This window comes from Heterocephalus glaber, unplaced genomic scaffold (assembly GCF_053883595.1).
Source record: "Heterocephalus glaber isolate CG9 unplaced genomic scaffold, H.glaber_assembly_v1.0 deba00001744, whole genome shotgun sequence".
Taxonomy (NCBI): Eukaryota; Metazoa; Chordata; class Mammalia; order Rodentia; family Bathyergidae; genus Heterocephalus; species Heterocephalus glaber.
Genome location: NW_028258450.1, coordinates 2,667,952 through 2,685,227, shown reverse-complemented (window position 1 = coordinate 2,685,227; position 17,276 = coordinate 2,667,952). Strand labels below are relative to the sequence as shown.

Here is a 17,276-nt window from a genome sequence, read left to right as displayed (position 1 = left end):
ATTTCTTGTGACTAAAAAAAGTTCGGAATGCTAAAGTATTTTCATCTGGATTGAGTTAATTTTAAAATTATGACTAGTGCACAATTTAAACCGTTCATATGTTATACATTTTCATGAATAATTACTAAACATCAAAAGTAAACACGAAAGCCAGGCATGTACCTGTATTCCAGCTACTCAGGAGGCTGAAGTAGAAAGATTGCCTGAGCCCAGGAGTTGGAGACCAGCCTGTGCACCATAGACTTTTAAAAAGAAAAGGGAAAAAATATAAAATATGTTGGGAATGAACCTCCAGAGCACTTGGCCCCTACATTTCCTGTTCCCTTGGATGAATGTGCATTACTTCTGGGGAGAGGCAGGGTCAGCATCAATTCTACCTTGGTTCTACAGACCCGGGGGCTGAGGACCTAACCCTAAATACCCAGCTGGGAAAGGAGTGTGTCTTTGTTGTGGCAGCCCCTCAGCTCTGGACCCCTCCCCGCGTGTGCCGGGACTCGGTGGAGACAGCCCAGCTCCCCTTTCAGGGGCTGGAACCACCTGACTTGCAAAAGCACGGCAGCCACGCCCACATCTCAGCCGTGCTCTTTTGGAGTCCAGAGGTCCTTGGTCGGCCACTGCCTCAACACTGCGTTTGGGAAGATAAGGAAAGATCGGAAGTTGGTCTCCTGGGAAGTGGGTGGGGCGACAGTGCCAGGCAAGGGGGTCCTCCTGGCTGAGCTGTGGGGTGACTTGAGGAGCAGAGGGTGACACGTCTGGCCTCTGAATCTTTGCGCTTTCCCTGTTCTTGGCCTCCCAATCTGAGGACATCCCTCAGAGCCGGGTTTCTCTCCGGAGCTTTGAGAAAGTGGACTGGAAAGCGGTGAATGGTCGTTCCCTCTTGTAATCCCCGCACCGGGGAGACTAAAGCAGGAAGGTCTCGAGTTCGAGGCCAGCCTGCGCTATGTAGTAAGTCCGCGTCTCCACATTAAATAAAGCTCTGGAGTCACCCCGGCTGAGTGACTCCCCCTCCCTGGGCGAGGCTGGCGCAGGTCTAAAGTGACAGCCCACCTCGGGGGCGTCTCCAGGGTTCCGGCGGGGGGCGGGACTGGCTGGGGCTTCCGAGCAAGCGCGCCTGACCCCTCTCTTCCCCGCAGTGTACCACTGGGTGGAGATGCGGACCAAGATGCGCATCATGGGCTTCCGGGGCACGGTCATCAAGCCGCTCAACGAGGAGGCGGCCGCTGAGCTGGGCGCCGAGCTGCTGGGCGAAGCCACCATCTTCATCGTGGGCGGGGGCTGCCTGGTGCTGGAGTACTGGCGCCACCAGACGCAGCAGCGCCACAAGGAGGAGGAGCAGCGCGCTGCCTGGGACGCGCTGCGGGACGAAGTGGGCCACCTGGCACTGGCGCTCGAGGCGCTGCAGGCGCAGGTGCAAGCGGCGTCGTCTCAGAGCGCCCTGGAGGAGCTGCGCGCCGAGCTGCAGGAGGTGCGCGCGCAGCTCTGCGCCCCTGACCCGCCGCCCGCGTGCCACGCAGCGTCTTCCTCCAAGAAATAGGGGGTGCAAAGGCCTGGACTTGGTTGTGGCCCCACGTGGCCCCGACTTGGCCTCCTCCCTGAACCCCCTGCCTGCACTGGCCCAGGGGAAACAACCAGGATCTGGATGGCACTTGACATTTGTTCACCTTCTACTGGGTACCTTCCCCGGGGACAAATCCAGCAGGGGATGCGCCTGACAGCCCCTCCGACCCCTGACTCCTCCACACCCCCACAATGCTCACCTCCCACCCAAAGCCGAGACCTAGAAGGCCATGGCCAGCAGGACTGCTGTGCTCTCCAGGCAAGAGATAGCCTGTGATGTCCCCTTGTCATCACGACACCCTGCTCCCGTGTACTTGATCATTGCTACTTTTCCTGGTGGCCCTGCCATCAGAGGACCATCCCTCCTCTTTCAGCTGGTTCTGTGGAACCCTGTTGTCCCTGTGTGGCTTCTCAGGTTACATTTCTCACCTCAGGAGCATAGGACTCCTACCAACCTCATGGCCCCCAAGGCACCGGGAGTGGGGCACCTGCTGGCCCTATCAGAGCAGCCCCAGGTCTCAGATTTGGTGAGAACACTGCTCTGGGCCCATTCCCATGAAGCTGCAGGTGAAGGTGGGCGGGACAGGATTTTCCTTTCTCCCCTAGCTTCGCCAGGGCACTAAACACCACTGGGACACAAGACCCACCAAACAGGAAAGCAAGAAGCCAGACTTCCTAGGCAGCATCTTCATTCCTTTTAGAAAAGGGGGAGAGGCTGGTGGGTCCTGGTGGAAGTGTTCTTAAAATTGGGATTGACTCAAGTGGGTGAAGTGATGAAGGCAGGAGACAGATGCCACTGCACAAAGGGGTGACAGGGCCAGAGCCAGAGAGGCTCAGTGCCTGGATTCCATGGTTACTTGGGGGAGGTAGCTTTCTCCTCCATACCGGTAAACTCTCATCACCTTAGATCAGGGGCTCTGAGCTCTGGCCAGGTAGCCTGCACTGTTCTAAGTGCTTTCCATAATGGCCACAATAGATCTTCCCTGTCACTGGTGAGGAAAGTGAGGCAGAGAGGGGAAGTCACCTGCTCCAGGTCACCCGAGGCAGAGGTGAGATGTGAAGACAGGCAACCTAGGCCCAAACCCCAGCTCCTGTGGGCGGTCTCTGCCTGGGGTGCTGCCCTCACTCCCCAGAGCCTTCAGATGCAAGCTGACTCATGCTGGCAGGTGGCCAGTCCTGGGGCAGCTTGGGCTGCTGTGGCAGTGCTGAGTGGGAGTGGGATTGGGGGGTGGAAGTGGACAGGACTCTTTCTCAAAATGCTTGATGCTAGAGAATGCTTCGTGGTTCTGGGTTCCTTCCCTTTTTCTATTTTGTAATGTGGCAGGAGGAGGTAGAGTAAGTTTGCAATAAAGCTGGCTGTCTTCTGGTTTATGCATTCTTTGTTCATATTTTAAAGATCACTGTTAAGCTCAGAAAAAATGTCCTTCATTTATCCTGTCATTTGAGAAATTTTGTTGAATTCACTGTGTACAGAGCCCCGTTCTACACCATGCTGGGGACAGAGACAGCCCAGCCCCCATCTCATGGGGCTCACATCCCATTGGTGGGACAGATGCACAGACAGGAACTTCTCTGTCCCTTCCTGTCATTGGGAAGGGGAAGTGGGATGAGCCCAGACTTCTCTCCTGAGTGACTCAGGCTGTGAAGAACAGGAACCTGCTCACAGAGCCTCACAGGGCTCTGCCCTTCCCATCTCTTGGGCGGCCTTGTCAACTGTGTCTGTCCCTGCTGGGTGGCACCTGTGCCTGGAAGTGGCCTAGACTGGCTGAGAGCCAGCTGAGGAGAGAATAGGCTTCCAGTAAGCTCCACTAGATCCCCTGGCCACGGGGAGCGGTCAGCAGCCACCATAAGAGGGTGTGGAATCCATTGTAAGTGGTTATGTAACACTTAGAAAAGAAACAGGGGTTTCGTGTATAAGCATTACACACTTGAGCCAGGCATTATGTGACATAGTATATAAGGAGAGATCTGTTTTATGTAACATGTAACATGACATTACGTGTGTGCATATCATTGGAAATAAAACTTCACTACTCGCAGCATAGTCTGATACTTTCTATTTTATTTAATTTTTATTACAAGCTCTATTTGAAAATTTCTCACTGTTCATTGTCAAGATTGTTTGGATACCAACAGACTATAATTGTAGGAAATTTTCATTGAGATGAGTTGACTATAATTTGATCATTTGCAAAAAGTTGCTGCAAGTTATTGATAAGAGAATTTCTCTTTTACTTTCTTCAGTCGAATTTGCCTGAAAATTAGAAGCAGTGTTTCCACTCTCCCAAGCTAAGGTTCAACCATGATCACCTTGGGAGATACCCCTGTCTATTTGTTAATCAGAAATACAGACTGAGTGGCACATGTTTCCATTTTCTTCTTAGGCTGAAGGTTTCGACTTCATTATATTTTACAGGAAGACAGAAGGCTTGCAGTGGCCCTGTGAAGTCTACAGTTGGGGTTTAATGATGGCCGTGGTGATGCAGAATGAGGCCAGCCCGGGGGCCTTAGGTGACTGGAATCACAGCGTCCCTGGTCAGGTTGCCCCCACCAGGCCCGACGGGGTGAAGTGCCCTGCTCTGCTGAGCCCTGTGTCAGGGTGTCCCCCAGGTCCTTGGTGTGTTGCCTGGCGATGGTGCTAAGAACATTCTCTGGGTAGCTCAGAGGTTCACTCCGCCACGGCAGAGGTGTTTCCAACATTGGCTCAATTCCATGAATCATCGCTTGGTTCCTTTCCCCAACTTCAGGAGCAACTGCAGAAGGATGAGCTTCTTTGAGAAGATCTCCTAAGGTCCCGGGGTGTCCGTGCAGCCATGGGACAGAACAGCTTCTGAATGAAAGGCCATTCAGTCATTGTCTGATGTCTTCTAAAAGGGAGATCACAAAATCCACTTTCTTCTGCGGAAATTGCAGGAGTTTCTGGTTGCTGGCCCCAAAATGGTCAAATCTGTCCTCTTGTGTCCCTTCCAAAGCTATTTGATCTTTTTCCTGAATTTCATTGATTTCTTGACTTTTATGCTTTAAGTCATCAGCTGCTTTCGTATAAGACAGAAAATGAGCTTTAACTGCATCCCTGGACAGTGATGAGGGTGCTTTTCTGGAAAACTCTAAAATGTACTGAGATGCCCCAAGGGATAGCTGAACCAGTGCAAGGCCAAATAGGACAGCACCCGGGCAATGCTAGGTCAGAGATGCCTTCATCTTCAAGCCATCTCTCTAATGTCTTCTTGTCTCCCAACCCTCCAGAAGGGCTTGTCATGTTGTCAGATGCCAATGTCAAATAACTTCCTCTCTGCAAAAGCAAATAGTATGGTTTGGCTTCCCTTTCGGTTATCTCATCCTGATACAGAGTGAAGCAAATTGGAATTCATCCAACCTACACATCTTGAAACACATCGTTGTCATCTTTTAAAATGCAGTATACCAACCAGGTGCCATGCCTGAACCTGGAGTCCCAGCTATTCTGGAGGCTGAGGCAGGAGGATCACTGGAGCCTAGGAGTTCAAAGCTAGCCTGGCTGGGCAACATAGCCACACCCCTTCTAGAAACAACAGTAACAACAAACAAAAATACAGTCTGGGGGTGCAGCTCAGTAGAGTACTGTGTGTACTAGGCCTGGGTTCGATCCCTAGCCAAAACAAAAACCAAAAACCAAACCAAAACAAAAAACCCACGAAAACAACATAGAACTGTATTATTGCATGTATTATATGTATGTGGATTCTATATTGAAAGGCCAGGTCCTGCCCTGCCTCTGCCAGGTCTGCGGCGCCCTCTGGCGGCTGATGTTTGCGCCGACATGGCGCTGGGAGGACCGCGGCCGGGCTCCCTTTTTATAAACGCCTGGTGATACTCCTCAGCTCCTTGACTCCTCCATCAACTGTCCTGGTGTCTATACTGGGACACAGAGGAAGGAAGCCAATGGAGGTGGCAGGCCTGGGGCCTGGCCTCAGGCTCCCTTGGTCCCCAGCTTGGCAGGGACAGGACAGGCTGCCCAGAGGTGCCGCCCAGGGGAGGGCAGATGGGAACCAGGAGGCACTAGGGCTGTTATGTCAAAGGTGCCCATCTCGATCTCCCACATCCCTGTGCCTTGTATTTATTTTGCAGTCTCTTCATAAAAGTTCAGTTACAGGGCCGGGGACTTAGCTCAGTGGTTCCGCCACCTGCCCCACAAGCGCAAGGTCCGGAGTTTGATCCCCGGTACCAAAAAAAAAAAAGTTCACTTACAGTGGACACGACTTACGAACTCGATCGGTTCTCGAGGGCTGGTTGTAACTCAAGTTGGTTGTAAGACAATACAGCTGAGATCTGTATGTTTATGTGGGTATGCGCTATAGATAACAAGAGGCAGATGAATCTTCCATGAACCTAGTTAATCCAAGTTGTTCGTATGTCAGGCTGGTCATAACTTGAGGGTCCACTGTATTTCCAAAAAGTCAGTCCCCTCCCTCGAAGGAATCCTATGACTCCAAAGACACGATAGGGCTTATTTACAGGGGATGTTATGTTTTCACATACAACAATCTACATTTTTTCATTTATTCATGTATGAAAATCTACATTTTTTTTTGTTTGTTTTTTGAGACAGGATCTCGCTATGTAGTGCAGGCTGGCTTTGAACTTGTGTGATTCTCCTGGCTCAGCCTCCTGAGTGCTGGGATACAGGCATGCGCCACCATGCCCAGCCAAAAAAAAAAAAACTACATTTATTCATGTACAAAAATCTACATTTATTCGAATACAGTCATCTCATCTTCTTCTAGAACATCATCATAACTTTCCAAACCCCAAATTCTGACCTGAATTCCCTGCAACTCCATTTCCTGTAGAGCCACGGGCCCTAATCTTTCATGTCCAGCAACAGAGCCCTCCTTAAACGAACGCTTCTTGTCCATGTAGCCTGCTGTAGTACATTCTCACTACAGCTGTTGGTGATTGTGTCCCATGAATTCTTCACCCAAGTCTTGCAGGCTGGGCTTCCCAAAGTGTCCATGAAATCAGGAGTTAACTGAAGGCTGACGAGACAGGGGTGGTAACAAAAGAGATGACAGTTAGGGATGATGATTCACACAAAAGATGAAAGAATGCAGCCACCAAAATTCAGAAAACATTTATTTCACACCGGTGCATTAAGTTCATCCATTACAACACATGAGGTATTGAATTATGAAGGTTCATTTTAGACACGAGCGTGTCGGCTCGGTATCAAGTGCACACGCCACGCATTATGTCTGTACTGCAACTGGGCATCAGCAATAATTCTCCAGTTCATTTACACAGAACTGTTTACCCGTTTACATGGGCATTTACCTCTCGTCCAAAGGTGCCCACTTGGGTATTTATACTTAACTGTAATTTATATTACCATGTAATTTAAGTGTTAATGTCACTAATACTCACTTATATGTAGTTGTATGTTAATATTATTATTTTATAATTTAACACATCCATTGTGTGTTGCAATAGATGCACTAAATACTTCCATCTGTCTGAAGATCTTAACTAGGGCTTATTTTGGGGGTAGGTCCTATATTGTGAGTATCTTGAAAAATCAGGCTAAGGGCTTGTTTTCCAGTTAGGTCTTAGTTTTGGGGAGATGGGATGGGATTGTTGCAATCCTCCTGCCTCAGCACTCTGAGTAGCTAGGATTACAGGCATGTATACCATGCCCGACATGAGCAGAGTTTTATGATCCACTATTACACAAGGATATCAGAGAATTTCTTTCTGACCAGTTAAAGACGGGAAGATTAGAATTCTTACGATCTGCCTGGGGGAAGAGAAATTCTAGTTTTTTCTGGCCTGCCTTGGGAAGGGAGATATGAGCTGGGAACCATGGTTGAAAATCAATCCCAGTGACCCATAGGGAGCCATGGAGGGCAGGAGTCACCCCTGGCTGGGAAGGGTCCGCTGATGATACGTGCTCCAGGGAGGGAGGCTCCAGGGAGGGAGGCAGGTGAAGAGGAAGGTCTACCAGTCAGAGCGAGGGTGCAGCATGTGCAAAGGCCCTGCCGCCACTGGGTGAGGTCAGAGTAGCTGCGGGAAATCCCCAGCACCGTAAAAAAATAAATAAATAAAAGGGAAGGAAAAAGGGATCACATGGTGACACAGGAAGCCAGAACAAAAGGCAAGACTCTTTCATAACAACTGGGGCTCTCGCTCTGTCTCTTTTATTTATTTATTTTTTGAGACCCGGGCTTGCCATGGAGCCCAGGCTGGCCTCGAACTCGCGCGGATACTCGCGCCTCAGCCTCCCGGCTGTTAGGAGGACAGGTGTGCGCTCCCGCGCTGGGCACCCCTTGGGAACCGAGTCAGGCTCCCAGGAGCGTTGCCCGAATGCCTTCTGACAGAGTCCCCAATGGGGACACCTCTGCAAGGCCCCACCACCCCTACACCACCTCGCTGGGGGCCGAGCCCCAACACATGCATCCTAGGGGGGGGACAGATGACAGCCAGACCTCAGCAGGGAGAACCCGGGACGCCCCCAGAAGGCGCGGGGGACGGCCGTGGAGGTCAGCCTCGCCCGGCGACTGGTGTCTCCTCCGCCGGTTCCCAGCGCCCCCGGCAGCCCCCACAGGAGCCTGCTGGTCTGCGCTTCTCGGCTCGCTCTCCGTTTTCTCTGTCTCCCTCAGTTCCTCCCCTCACCTGCCTAGTCCCGGGGCTCCTGCTGGGTCCAAAGCGAATGTTACAGGCACACAAACTTTAAAAGCCAGGGTGACAGCCGGGGCTGGAAGAAGGACGACGCCGACACAGCCTCACCGCGCCAGCTCCTCGGCTTCCGCAGTGGGCGGCTCAGGCCTGCAGGGGGCAGCAGCTGCCGGGACTTCAGAGGCTCCCAGCCCCCAATTCCAATGCATGCCCATTTTGCAGCTATTTTGTTTAAAGGTTTTTTTTAATTTGGTACCGGGGATCGAACTTGGGTCCTTGAGTTTGCGAGGCAGGCGGCGGAACCACTGAGCTAAATCCCCGGCCCTCTTTAAAGGTTTTTTTGTTTTGTTTTGTTTTGTTTTGGCGGGGAGTTTGTTTTGTTTTGTAATACTGAGGATTGAACCCAGAGCCTTCCCAGTGAGCTAAATCCCAGACTTCTCCCTTTTTAAAAAAATTTGAAACACGGTCCCACTAAGTTTACTAGGCTGGGCTCAAACTTGCAGTCCTTCTGCCTCAGACTCCCAGAGTACTTTGAATACAGGCGTGCACCACACAGCCAGCCACCTCCTTTTGAAAAAAAATTTTTTTTTGTTTCTGGGGATCGAACTCAGGTCCTTGCGCTTGTGCAGCAGGTGGCAAAACCACTGAGCTAAATCCCCAGCCCTGAAAAAATTTTTTTAAAAAATTTATGTATATATTTATTGGTACTGAAAAAAAATTGTTTAAAGACAAAGTCTTACCATGCAGTTCAGGTTGGCCTCGAACTCACAGTGATCCTTCTGCCTCAGCCTCTTGAGTGCGTGCACTACCCTGCCCAGCTCCTTTTTGCAGTCTTAAGTGATCTCCTGTCTTTATTTTTCTGTTGATGTGACACTGACATAACTCAAAATGAATCCTGGGATGGGGCTAACTCAGCAGCATTTAGTGCAGTCACAGTATTGTGCAAACTTCACCACCATCTAGTTCCAGCACATTTTCCTCACCCCAAAATAAAAACTGTCACCATTAAGCAGCCACCTCCATCCATTCCGTCCTGTCCCTGGCGACAACCAGTCTGCTCTGTCTCTTTGGGTTTGCCTATTTTGGGGATTTCATGTACATGGAACGACACACTGCGTGACTCTGACGTCTGGTTCCTTGCCTTTAGCACGTGTTTGACATTCAGTACTTTATTCACTGGGTCTTGACCAAGGTGGTGGTTTCCTGGCTTACACCTGTGATGAAACTCATCAAATTATGCAGTTTAAGTAAATTGTTTATTGAGCCGGGCATGGTGGCTCACACCTGTAATCCCAGCGCTTGGGAGGCTGAGGCAGGAGGATTGCCATGAGTTTGAGGCCAGCCTGGGCTACATAGTAAGACCCTGTCTTAAAAACAAACAAATAAACAAAATTAATCACTTCTGAAAGAGTTAAAGACATCACATCACAGTGATCCATGCATACCCATGTTTTTAGCAGCACAACTCACAATGGCTACATAACAGAAGCAGCCTATATGTCTATGAACAGATGATTGGATAAAGAAAATGTGGTATTGGGCTGGGGATTTGGTTTCACTGCCTGCTGGGCAAGTGCAAGGACCCAAGTTCAATCCCCAGTACCAAAAAAAAAAAAAAAAAGAAAGAAAAGAAAATGTGGTATTTATACACATGATGGAGTACTATTCTGCCATAAAGAATGAGAAACTTGAGTCATGTGCAGGAAAATGGATGCACCTTGAGGCCATAATATGAGGTGAAATTAATCAGACACACAATCTTAAATATTACATGGTTTCTCTTATATAAGAATCTCAAAATATAAATAAAAGGCAAAATAAAAGATAAATAATAGAGATCTTTTGCAAATGAGAAGGGGACAGGGAGGGCTGGGGAAGGGAATGAAAAAAGAGCTAAGGCGTGCTACATACATGTACCAACTCCTCACGAGGACTGTAATGACTATGTACTGTAAACATGTACTAATAAAAATTTTAAAAATAAAAATGAACTACTGATTGTATAAAACTGACAACGGTGACAAGGAGGAAGATTCTTTCTAAAGATTATCTTGAGGTCTCTCCAGGGCCTTAAAATCACACTAAGACTTCAGCCTTCACCCGGAGGGCCAGCGTGAGCCATAGTGTGTCCTGAGCGAGGGAGGCCCCAGGTCAGCCCTGTGTTCTGGAAAGACCTCTGTGACTGCCTCCTGGGAGGCTGGGCTGGAGGGGGAAAGGGTGGACCAGGGAGGGGACTGGGACAGGAGCTGGGCAGGAGGCCTGTATCATGGCGGGGGCTGACAGGAGCGCAGAAATCGAAGAAGGCCCCAGCAGACACTTCCGGGAGTCAGGCCCAGGCCCATCCTGGCTGAATTTTGCTGTTGCCCAGGTGAGGCTGCCACCTGTTCCCTCTGCACCACCTTGAGTGCACCTGCCAGGTGTGTAATGGGTCTGAATCCTCAGAGCTTGCAATTAACCCACGTATCAAAATTTAGCTCTGATGCTGGGCACAATGGTGTAGCCTATAATCCCAGCACTGGGGAGGATAGTGAATTCAAGGGCAGCCTGGGCTACATAGCAAGACCCTGTCCCCACAAACCAAAAAGAAACAATGAAAAACATGTAGACTTCATAAAGCCAAACGGACACTCTAAGCTGGCTGGATATTTTACAGTAAAATCTTTTGTAATGGAGACTATGAAAACTGGTAGTGGTGGGGTTCTTAAAGGGAAAGTCCATGGAAGCTCCTGACATGTGGAGGAGAAGGGGCTGAGAACACAGCTGTTGGGAGCAATGCTACATAATTCTAGGGATAAATCATTTGGTTAGCTTAGTTCTTTTGCCTACAGCCCAGCTACAGAATAACTCCAGTTTGGCCTCCGGTCACAACTGAGACTTCAGTGATCCAGTGATGCTGTGATTCTCCAGGACAAGAAACATCCTGGGAGAACAAACATCTGCTCAGTTCCTCACTGTTCTAGGACTGATTAACATCTTGTTTGCCGGAGATGTACTGAACTCTCTGCAAGCCTTCCTTTACACCTTGTTTATCCCAATGTGAACTATTGAACTCTCTGCAAGTCATTTGTTACATTTGTTTCTCCCGATGTACTGAAAAAGGTGTGGTAAACTGGGGGCTTCCGTCTTTGCTGCCCAGAGCAGCACTGATCAGACCCAAAGCTCAGCTTCTTCTCAGTCTCATTTTTCTACCTTTCCTGTAATTCGCCGTGTGCTGCTGTGGCTCGCAGGAGACCAGGACTCACTGCAGAGGTTCTGGTAACGTCCCCTTCCCCTGTCCCCTACACACAGCAGAGCCAGAAGATGCTAAGGGACCTTTCTAGCCTGGAAGTATTCCAGCAGGGTGGCCAGGAGGACAGGGAAACACTCAAAGTTCCGGAGTCACCAAGGCTGAGCTCACTTTCTGTCACTTGCTAGAAGGACTGGCTGAGCTCCCTGCAGTCCAGGCCCACAGGTGTGTGACAGTGAAGGGTCCAGATGCAAATCAGCCAAGGGAAGAAGTAGCATCCATCGAGGTCCACATGCTGGCTTCCAGTCACCTCCTGCCAGGGGCATTGCAGACAGCATAACTTCTCCCAACAACTGGAAGTGACAAAATCCACAGAGATTTGCTGATTGGGGAAGCTCACCCCGGCCTTGGTGTCCAGGGCTTTTGATGAAGATGAGTAATAAAGGCGAAGTTGGCCATCTATATGGGCTTCTCCAGGGGCTGAGCTGTCCCACATGGCCCCACTTCCCCAGCATAAATTTCATAGTTAGCATAACTCTTTGGTATGGCTGAAGGCCTCAAAGACAGTCTAATTAGGCTGGACATTCCTAGGACTTAAAGATTACCTTCCAGGAGCCAAGGGCAAAGGCCAGACCTCTACTTGGGTAAGGTTATTACATGATTACACAGGAAAGAGAAATTCCCAGGACTAAAGAGAAAAACAGCACAGATAAAAGAGAGAAGACTATAAAGTAAGGGAGATAATGGAACTTACTCAGACCCATCTCGGTGCAATGTCAGTGAAACAGTGATGATAAGAGCCCCCTCTGGCATACCAATAACAGAACCAGGCCTTCAAACTACCAGGGAATATGATTCTAAACTACTCATTTGGGGCCTAGAAACTATCATCTAGTCTAGCATGAAGGTGGGAAAAGATATTTCAAAAATAAAAGGATTCCACACCCTTACCTACCTTTTTCTGCAAAAGCTTCTTAAAGATGTACACTAGCAAAACTAAAATGAAATTCAACAAAGAGGGGGAGCAGTGCGAGGACATTATTGGAGGACAGCCCTGAGGCAGCCCAGGAAACAGCCAGTGTCCATGACTGGCAGACTGTTCAGCAAGCATCATAGGAGCAAAATGCTGATTGACTTTGGTCCTAGGGGAAGCCAGGCATCTGGAGTCAAATTGTGGCAGTTTGCTAAAAGATCCATATCGGAAAATCAAGCCTGAAGTATAAGAAAACAAAAATGTGACCTGACACAAAGCAGTGTTTGGAGTTGCCATTATGTTATAGCATTGGTTTAATGAAATAAAATTATTTCATTATAGATCCACAGTAACTAGTATCTACATAACTTAGTATTACACAAGCTCTCTATTTTCACTTACAGACTCAGCCTATGGATAAAGCACTGAAGTTTTATTATAACCCCAGAAAGGTACCTTGATAATGTAAAAATAAGAATATAGCAGACAGAGCTGGGGATGTACCTCAGAGGGGAGCCCATGTCTAAAATGTCTGAGGCCTAGGTTCTATCTCCTTATCTCCAGCACTGCCACACCATGTGTATATATCAGACAAACCACGGTTGAGGAAGTGAAGTAGGATAATAGTGAAGCAGGAAACTGGGGACCTCAGACAGAACACTCTTAACAGGAAGATAGGAGCAAAAAGCAGCTTTTAATGCTGCCAGTGGCTCAGTGAGTGACTCCTGTCAGTCTTGAGAGCCCTGAATAGAAGTTTGCGCTTCCTTATATATCTCTTTTTACATCTTCAAAGCTTAATTCTATTGCAGTTTCCCTGGGAATAGAGCAAGCAGGATTTACACAAAGCAGAGCATTGGAGAGGGGGAGTTCTGGCCAGACTTTCTGAATCCATTAAGCTCCTTTGGTGACAGATTACAGAAGCTGTCATGGCTACTCAGGTGCATTCTACAAAGAGCATAGTTATGCAGTTAACCCATAATTGCCTAATAACTCAGCTAACCCATAGTTGCCTAATAGCACAACCCATAGTGCTTTGGCAGAGCAGAGCAGCTCAGTATTGCAGCCAAGTGCCACAGCTCTGAGGCATAGCTGAGCTTTACAGCTCAGTGTGGTGACTCTGAAATAGAGCTCTTGGAATTTGAAGACTCAGTTGAAGAGGTGGAGAAAAAGCCTTTACTACATCATCAAGCCCCAGCAGGCACAGAGGAATCTGAGCGCTCTACCAGGAATGAGAGCCTCCTTATATAGGGATCTACAGGGTAGGTGAGCATGCTCACTGAAGCAAAGGGGCGGAGTTATAGAACATTCCTGAAGCAGGGGGTCAGAGTTACAGAACCTTCTTGTGAGGGGCAGAGCTTAACAGAACATTCCTGAAAGGTCACACAGTTCAAATAGACACAAGCCATTTTGATACATTGGGCAGGAGCCCAGCAACACAAACTCACATTTCCAAAACAAAACATTCTGTGGAAAAAAATGGAGGCAAGGCAAGGGCCTGTCTTTTGTATAACACTTCTCTATCAATAGTTGCCTAAATCCATATGGAGGGGTGGTCTCCTCTCTCAATTGAGTAGAAGAGAGGTGAGGGCAGTTAATGTACATACAGGACCAGGTGTCAGAAAAGTGAGACTACAGACATATTTAGAATTACAAAGGTTATCAATAAATAGCAAAAAAATAAATAGCAAATAATAAAATAACAATTATTTATAAAAATTGGGAGGCTAGAGGAAAGAGACAGACTATGTGATAAATTCCATATGTGTCATGGGGTGGGCAGTAATGAAAAATCAAGTCACAGGGTTTTTGTTTTGTTTTGTTTTGTTCCGTTTGGTGTTTCTCAGATAGAATTCTGATATATACTCCAGGCTGGCCTTGAACTCTGTGTAATTCAGGCTGGCCTTGAACTCACAATCCCTGTCTCAGCCTGGAAAGTGCTGGGAATATAGGCACGCACCACTATGCCCATCTTAGTCACAGTATTTGTGTGTGTGTGTGTGTGTGTGTGTGTGTGTGTGTGTGTGTGTGTGTGTATGTTACTGCATATTGAACCCAGGGCCTTTGCACTGAGCTACATATCCAGTCCTTTTTTTCTTTTGGTACCAGGGATTGAACTCAGGACCTTGTGCTTTCGAGGCAGGCGGCGGCACCACTGAGCTAAATCCCTGGTCCAGTCACAGTATTTTTAAAAATGTGTTTTACCAGGCAAGTGCCATGCCTGAACCTATATTCCCAGTGACTGGGGAGGCTGAGGCAGGAGGATTGCTTCAGCCCAGGAGTTCAAGACCTTACCTATAAATAAATAAGTAAATAAACATAAACAAAATAGACACAGGAAAAAAAAAGAGGCAGAAAAGATAAAAACCGGCTAACCTTAATTACGGAGCAGGACTAAAGTGGAGGAAGGTGGACTTCTTTGCTTTTGTTTTGAGATAGGGTCTGGTTATGTAGTTCAGACTGGCCTTGGACTCGAGGCAATCTTTCTGCCTCAGCCTCCCGAGTGCTGGGATTACAGGTGTGCACCAGCACGCCTGGCTTGTCTTTGAATGTACTCCCTTCTATTAGGTCTAAATAATCCCCCTCAAGTGTATTTGTTATTCTTCAAGCCAAAAGTAGGATTTTTGGAAAGGATCCGCCTGGCTGCGGAGGAGGGGGTTGAGGTAAAATGTGGGGTGTGTAGAAATTCATGTCTTGGGGAGCTGGAGGCTGCTTGCCTCCCAGGTCGGTTCTTGCGCCCGGGGGTGAACACCGGCCATCGCCGTGTGCCTAGTGCTGCAACGGCGATTCGCCACGAGGGATCCCTGCTCCGTCCGGAGCGCGGTCACCCGGCCTGTACGCAGTGGGCTGTGCGAGGTGCGGAGCCACCAGCCGTCCACTGGCCCGGACCTTGTGCTGCCGGGCCTCCTGGTGACCTCCCTCTTCCTTCAGTGGCCCCCAGTCCGAGGTCCCCACCATCCTTCGCTGCTCGCTAGACTCTTCTGGACGCTTTTAATAAGAGACGCGCTTGGGCCACCCAGGCTGGGTTACGGGCCTTCCGGCCCGCCTCAAAGTCAGGATGGGCCCCTCCGAGGCTCGGGGAGCTGGGCCGTGCGGGCTCCCCTGCCACAGACCCTGACCCCCTCTTCCCCGCAGTGTACCACTGGGCGGAGATGAGGGCCAAAATGCACATCATGGGCTTCAGCGCCGAAGCCGTGAAGCCGCTCAACGAGGCGGCGGCCGCCGAGCTGGGCGCCGAGCTGCTGGGCGAAGCCATCATCTTCATCACCGCCTGCAGCTGCCTGATGCTGGAGTACTGGCGCCAGCAGTCGCACCAGCGCCGAAAGAAGGAGCAGCGGCGCCTGTCGTGGGACGCGCTGCAGGACGAGGTGGGCCAGCTGGCGCTGGAGCTCGAGGCGCTGAAGGCGCAGATGCGTGCGGCCGCCCCGCGGGCCGCGCTGGAGGAGCTGCGCGCCGAGCTGCGGGAGGTGCGCGTCCGGCTCTGCGACACCGACCCGCCGCCCGCGCCCCCGGGGGAGTAGAGCCCGCCGCCTCTGCATGCCCCATCCCAGCCGGCCAGGGGGCCCCGCCTGGTCTCTGGGATGGGCATACTAGGCGGGCAGTAATGTGATCCAACCGGGCATCTCCCTAGCAATCTGCCCAGTGGCACCTTCCACCCAGCGCCTCCTCCCACGGGCGGAACCGGCCAACTGGGGCCCACCCCGCCCCCTCCCCAGCCACCCCCTTTGGCCCTGGGTGATTCCGGCCCGGGAGAAGCAGCGCCCTGCATGGGCTCCACCTGCCCGCCAGGGGGAGTCAGAGGACAAAGCCAAACTGGGTTCTGCACTTGATTGAGGGCACCTCTCATTCCGTCACTCCTACCCCCACCTACCCCAGGCGGGGAGCCTCCGGACATACGGAACACTGTGCCTTCTTCATTGGGATGGACCATGGCGAGAAAATGCAGAAAGTTCCAAAGGACTTTCTGACCCCATCGCCTGTCACCTACCTCACTTTTGAGGGGAAAGAGGAAGGGGAGATCTTGCACTGGGTTAGCTCCTCTGAGCCACCCTGTGGCTCCTGCCTGTGACCTGCCATGGTGTCTCGGCCACCATCCTCCTCTCCCTGAGCGGATGGGTCCATCGAGCCCCCCCAACCCCCCCAGTCTCGGGCACAACCCACACTGGCTGGCCCGGTTCCTGTCGTCAGTTCCAGCAGAATGTGCCCTGGGGTAGAAGCTGGTCCTGACCAGAGCTAAGTGGCCTGGCTGTCTCAGTCCCGTTTATCCTAGGGGCCCCCACCCTCTCCAGTAGGCTAATAAGGACCCATATGTTCCCCTAGTACATGGGTCACCTTCCCATTCCCCACGCCCCATCCCAACTGCTCCTGAGTGCAGAGATCTCCCTCCCTCCCTGCCCTAGGTGGGGGGCCCACCCACCCCTGTTCTTGCCAAGGCCTCTTCAGAAGGGACTGCATACCCTCGCCCTGTCCCCAGGCCAACCCACTGGGCCAGTGCATGGGCTTGTGAGCCCTGTGACTTTTGAATTCTTTAGACCGTTAAATGTTTATATAATTAAAGGTGTTCTAAGGTAAAGAGCCTACTGTAAGAATGTGTCTTGAGAAGTTGTGTGTGTCTGCAGTGGGGACAGGTGTCATTAAATTAGGAGAGAAGCTGGGGGTGTTCTGGCGGAGAAGGGGCCAGAGTCATCCTATGAGCCCTTTCCCACATGGGTAAACTGAGGCACCATAGGACTTTCAGAGGGCCATAGTCAATGGGGATTTGGCCCTGGCCTCAGGGTGGTGAAGTGGTGGGAAGGGATGGGGGGGGCAAAAATAGTCTGGGTAGCAGGGGTGGGAGGGCAGTGGAGAGGCACAGGGTGGTCAGACCACGAAGCA

The 17,276-nt window shown here is 50.4% G+C and overlaps 1 protein-coding gene and 1 pseudogene across 4 annotated transcripts in view; one reads left to right on the top strand and one right to left on the bottom strand.

Annotated features, from left to right (window-relative positions):
• Nucleotides 1-16,974, top strand: part of Opa3 (outer mitochondrial membrane lipid metabolism regulator OPA3) — a 39,625-nt gene extending 22,651 nt beyond the window's left edge. For 2 of the 3 annotated variants that reach the window (XM_021245817.2, XM_004867145.4), the window contains one exon: nucleotides 1,134-3,596. In XM_021245817.2, coding sequence (XP_021101476.2) covers nucleotides 1,134-1,534 — 401 coding nt within the window. In that variant the 3' untranslated portion in view covers nucleotides 1,535-3,596. Of the gene's footprint in view, nucleotides 1-1,133; nucleotides 3,597-15,536 lie in introns of those variants that run through there. The other variant, XM_021245818.2, reaches the window with a different exon arrangement.
• Nucleotides 3,608-8,689, bottom strand: LOC101719711 (autophagy protein 5-like; annotated as a pseudogene). The gene is made up of 3 exons (XR_015447145.1): nucleotides 8,203-8,689; nucleotides 6,357-6,572; nucleotides 3,608-4,849 (listed from the first exon to the last, which is right to left on the bottom strand). The product of XR_015447145.1 is annotated as an autophagy protein 5-like (transcript).
• Nucleotides 16,975-17,276: the final 302 nt, after the last annotated feature.